At 41.7% G+C, this 5,542-nt stretch overlaps 1 protein-coding gene across 4 annotated transcripts in view; it reads left to right on the top strand.

Annotated features, from left to right (window-relative positions):
* LOC311064857 (poly(rC)-binding protein 3) overlaps positions 1-3,851 on the top strand; it is a gene marked incomplete at both ends in the record, with an annotated part of 24,234 nt that extends 20,383 nt beyond the window's left edge. For all 4 annotated transcript variants that reach the window (XM_084084860.1, XM_084084859.1, XM_084084858.1 and 1 more), the window contains 2 exons: positions 376-545; positions 3,815-3,851. In XM_084084860.1, coding sequence (XP_083940986.1) covers positions 376-545; positions 3,815-3,851 — 207 coding nt within the window. The remainder of the gene's footprint in view (positions 1-375; positions 546-3,814) is intronic.
* Positions 3,852-5,542: the final 1,691 nt, after the last annotated feature.

Genomic DNA, 5,542 nt, shown 5'->3' with positions numbered 1-5,542 from the left:
AGGAGTTAGGTTATTTTAAAGATTTTTTGGCCATTTTGGACGCCATCTTGAAAATAACACCTTTCCAGTGATCAAACTTTGGTAAACTTTTAGTATGTTATTAAGGACACCTAATACTACAAAAAACTGTTGAAAAACGTTTTGTTGCAATTTGTTACGGGTAAGGTGCTTTTTTTTCATAACTGCACCCGCCTACTGACCCACTGACTACCTCACCATGACACCAATTAATCTGAATGACGGGACTCATTTATACGGCCCCAGCCTATTTCATAACCCACTGACTTTAGTCTTTTATGTTAGACAGTCAAATTTATGGGGTCCGACACAGAGCACCCCTGCTTCCTGCCGTGAATCTCTGCTGTTTCTTCCCAGCTAATAGGCTGCATAATCGGACGCCAGGGAACCAAAATAAATGAGATTCGCCAGATGTCTGGGGCACAGATTAAAATTGCCAACGCCATGGAGGGCTCGTCCGAGCGCCAGATCACCATCACAGGGACCCCGGCTAACATCAGCCTGGCGCAGTACCTCATCAATGCCAGGTAACCTTTGACCAGAGCACCATTGGCAAAAGGAAAATCTTTGACTCTTTTGAATGAATTACATATCGTTGCTGTCGGGCAAAAACCTTGTATTGCCATATTTCATCATAAATGAATTGCCCTATTTTATACTTTGTTGTATGACAGTGCTGCGAGAAAGTAGGTGATCTACAAGTAGCTAATCTGCAAGTAGACGATCTACAAGCTCACAACGCGCTGCATCGCGATTTGTTGTGAGCTGGCTATTTTTTCTATTTTTGAAAAACTTTCAACGTTTTTGAAAATATTTGACCAACCAAAATAGGGACACCAGGTTTAAAGTGGTTAAGTCTGTCTGTGAGTTTTATATTTAGTAAATGAAAAGTAATAATAACAGCTTGTGGGTAAATAATACCGTAACTACATTGGATCCATTGGAATACAGGCTCTGTTTTCCATTTCCTGAAAAGTAACCATTTTGGTAATACAAGGTTTTCTGCCTGACAGAGATGATAATTATGTATCATATGGTTGTTCTGGTAATATTTAAAGGGGTATTTCACTTTAAAACACTTCTTTGGTAATTTTAATGTCTATGCAGACTTTTGTATGCACCCCAGTTGGTTGATTCAATATTTTGATATTTTATATTTTATCAGACAAGCCCCCTTCCTATACAAACCCTTTAAAAACATAAACGAAAAAAAGTCATTGGAAAAAACATAGCCCACTTTGGTTTTGCGTTGAACTTTAAAAGGTTTTGCCCGTGTATTTTACCATAATACTCACAACCACACTTTGCATTTGAATTTTTGCTGCTGTGCTTCACTACCTCTGTCTCTCCAGCTTTCTGTCTGCCAACTAAACCATTTAATTCAAAGGCTTTTTTCACCCCAAGGCTGTGAAATTGGAATTTTCAGAGACATCCGCAGGCTACCTAAAACCTTGGTGAAATGTAGACAGTGACAGGAGGACAGAAGCAGCTCATACACTTGAATCCCTGGTCTATATTTGCATTTTTTGGGGGGGTGGGTCAGGGGGATTTCAGAGAAGAGTCCGGAAAGAATCTAATGGCTGTTGCTTTCCCACAATTCCAATGGCAGGTTCAGGGACGTGGCCGCCATGTGGAATGACCCCTCGTCCATGACAACGTCCTGAAGTCCACCCCAAATCTGTAACGGCAAAGCCACCATCTCCCCCCACTAAACCCTCTGTGTTCTCCTATGGCAGCGGTTCTCAACCTGTGGGTCTGGACCCCCAGGGGGGTCCCCAGTCTCCCCATATGATTTTTTGGGGGTCCCCAGATGGCAGTGAAGTGACAATTTAGTAAAAAAAAAAGAAAGCAAAGAAAAACACCATTACTGTATCAAAAGTAATCAACAAACTATACAAAGGAAACTGGTCAAACATTGGCCAAATTGTCAAATAATATAAGATATTTTTCTTAAATAGCCGATGCGAGGCGTTGTGAGTTTGTAGATCTGCTATTTTCACAATATTTATCTGTTGAACCGAGTCAAACAAAATGGAATGCTTCAACTCCTACATTCCAAGTGCTTATCAGGGTGGAGGGGTCCCCAGTTCAAATATAATTCTTTTGGGTGGTCGCGGCTTGAAAAGGTTGAGAATTACTGTCCTATGGTAGCGGTTCCCAACCTTTTCTGGATCAGGGCCCACTTGAAAATCTCAAAAGTGTTTCATGGCCCACCCATCTGACCACTTAACACGGCTGCCGTGTTATGTGGTCAGGTGGTTGGGCTGAGTGCATTTTCAGAGCATGTTTATGATTAATCGATCGTGTTCCGGCTTGGATCAATGGAACTAACGTAGTATTTTTTTTACTTCCTATTAATTGGTATCACAAGGTTTTCAAAGTTTTAAAGCCCACTTGCAATAGCCTCATGGGCCCACCAGGGGGCCCGGGTCCAAAGGTTGGGAATCGCGGTCCTATGGAATTTCCTTATAGTCCCGTAGACTTTTTGTGTAGCACCTGATGAGTAGCTTTCAGCGTTAGCTTGGAGAAGGAGATAAAATAATTGACGTCAAGCTTACCAAGGTGGAAGTTGTTTTAAACTCACCTAGCCAGTGTGGAGTTAAGTGTTGAACGCATGCCTAATGCCATGAATATTACTGTAGTTCTGTTTTTGTCCTTTGTAGGTTAGATTTGTTTGCCTATTTATCCCTGTTGTTTACCTGACTGGAAAGGATAAAAGTATAAAAAGTGAAAAACAAAGAAAAAGAAAAAAAATACACATACAGTACACACACACGTACTTACATCAACTGAGCAATGTGTTAAGTCCTATTTGCACTTCATCGTACGATGGCGTCACGTATTTCCTGCGCGTGACACCTTCATTCGAGCATAAATTAGGCTTTAAATGGAGGAATAATGGGACTCTCCCGTTAGCTGTATTGTTTTCCCAAGGAGTGTTGGGGAAGAGGAGCACTTGTCTTTGTTACCTCGTCATCCTTAAATCACTTGACCGCAAGGCAGGCGCTTGCGACAGCGCGGCCTTGAGTCTCGAGCCGCCACTGAGCGAGCCCCTGCGGCGAACAGCCGATGGCCGCTTGCACAGTCTGAGTTGGGAAGCCGTGATAGGAGCAAAACAAGTCTCAGCCAATCATCAGAGTCTTCAGAGTCAGAGAGGCAGAGTCTTCCCCAGCCACCCTAGGGGAAATGGTATCGCCTCCCGTAACCGCTAAAGGGACACGGCAGCATTGATGGCGAACAGAGGTGTGTCTGAAAATCAGCTGTCTGCGTTCTGTCCACTGTGCACAGGTCAGTGTGGAGGCCGATAACCACACAGAGCATGCTGCGTGTTTCACGTCGCCGTCTCTTTTTAAGAGGCTGTGACTACTCCTACGTGCAAAAGGGGGTCACCATAGTACATTTTGAAATCCAATGAGCACTATATCAGTGGTTTCCAAACGGTGTTCCGACTAGGCACACTGCTGTGAGAGCAGGTGTGACTTGGACATTATTATTGCAATACAGTATACAACTACACAAAAGTAACTTTTTAATTTACTATCACTATCAGTACTTTGTGTGGCAATAGCCTATTTTAGGCATGTCATAAGAGAAAATATTACATTATTATTGGTCTCAAAAAGTTTGGAAACCGCTGCTCTAGACAGCCGACCGCACAAAAGCGCATTACACAAAGACCAGCTGCTGCTGCATAATGTTCACGTTTCACGAGAACGTTAGTTTTTCAGAATTGTTTTACTTTCTCTGTCTATTCCCTCCCCACCACCCTTTCCCCCCTCTCCCAAACTGTTTTTAGGCTGACGTCAGAGGTCACTGGAATGGGCACACTCTAATTTCTACCCATCACTCCTCACTCTGCATAACATGGGCCTTGAGCTAAATGGCATTGCACCTTGTTTGATTTTATCCCACTGTATTCGTCTGCCCTGGCTTTTAAGTGACTTGAAAAACTTTTTTCATGATTTTTAGTATCTATACTGAAAAGCTGTGTACATCCACTTGTTATTATAATTCTCCTCACCTGTCCCCCAAATCCTTTTGTTTCTCTTCTGAAAAGGACACTTGAGTTTTTTGACACTCTAGTACCCTGTCTTTGCATCTAATATCCTTTGTCATGTGTGTGTTTCATATCATGTTTTGACTTTTTATTTGTTTTGCACTGCAGGCACCTGGAAGTGATTTTCTTTTACTTTTGTTTGATAGTAATATTTATTTATGAACTACCGTTTGAAATGCGATCCATGTTATTACTCACACGGCATGCCATCAAGTTTAAGAAACAAATCATAATAGTATCAATATTTTGGAAAGGATCATGTCCATTATTGTCATAATCCACTTTTACCGTTTTCACAACTCAGCCATCAGGAGGATAGTTTATTACAGTTCACTTTATAGTAATTTAACCACATTAACCCTGGCATTCATATTTTGGGCATGTCATTATAGGCAAAATGTAAAAAAAAAACTTGTAGTAAAGTATAAATCAGGATATTCCTTTGGTTTTGAACACATTTTCATATCTGATGGATGAAACTGAAGGGGGAGTAGTCTAAATCAACAGTACGGGGAATGCTGACATGATTACTTGGATGCATCATGCTGGTTTCAATTTTGAAAGCTGGCAAGGTACAAGTAAACAAAACGCCCCCCCCCCCCCCCCCCCCCCCCCCACTCTGATGTGAGAATATAATGTTGCTCCTCATTTCATGTGTGCGCCTGTCAGAGAGGCTTGATGGAAAAATGGAAATTGGTGATTTAAGCAGTGGAGATTGAGAAGAACTTGAAAACATAAACGTTCTAAATGGGTCCAAGTCTATTTCCTGTTGCACTGTTCATGAATGTCAGCGGCTGACAGGAAATGCGCTTGGACCCAAGCTGTTCCCTGGCAACCGGACCACAAAGAAAGGCCTGAAAATTGTCAGTATAATGCTGGTACTACTGTGAATGATTACATGAATAATGTAGTCCCCAGACAATAACAAGTCGTTGGGCAGAAACCTTGTATATCCATATTTCAATGTTTTTTGGTAAAGGAAAATGCCCTACATTGTTGTACAAGAGTGTCACACAAAAACGACCAATTCACAAGCTCACAACACGTTGCAACACGTCGCATTGCAACACGTTGAGAGCTTGTAGGTCTTTCTTTTTTAAGTGAGCGTGTATGGGGTTTTATAAATATTGAACCAATGGAAAGTATCAGCAAGAGCTTGTGTCTAATCAACTACATTGGATCAATTGGAACACAGGTTCTTTTTTTTCCATTTCCTGAAAAGTAACCCTTTTGGACATACAAGGTTTCCACCTGACAGCAACAAAGTATTCATTTCCATTCCACTGTGACTTGAATATAACTTTGAAAATGCATTCTGAACAACTGAACCTTTGCTGTTCCCAGGGTTTTTAGAATGTAATGCAAAAGGGCTCAAAACACGCCCCTCCTTTCACCGCAGCATGTTACAGACCTGGCTTTGTTATATCACACATCATTATCCGCATGAACCTAGCCTCCCTATTATGG

This window comes from Gymnoscopelus microlampas, assembly GCF_963454915.1.
Source record: "Gymnoscopelus microlampas genome assembly, chromosome: 17".
Lineage (NCBI taxonomy): Eukaryota > Metazoa > Chordata > Actinopteri > Myctophiformes > Myctophidae > Gymnoscopelus > Gymnoscopelus microlampas.
Note: the sequence above shows the minus strand (reverse complement) of the source record. Positions and strands in the feature narration are given on the sequence as shown.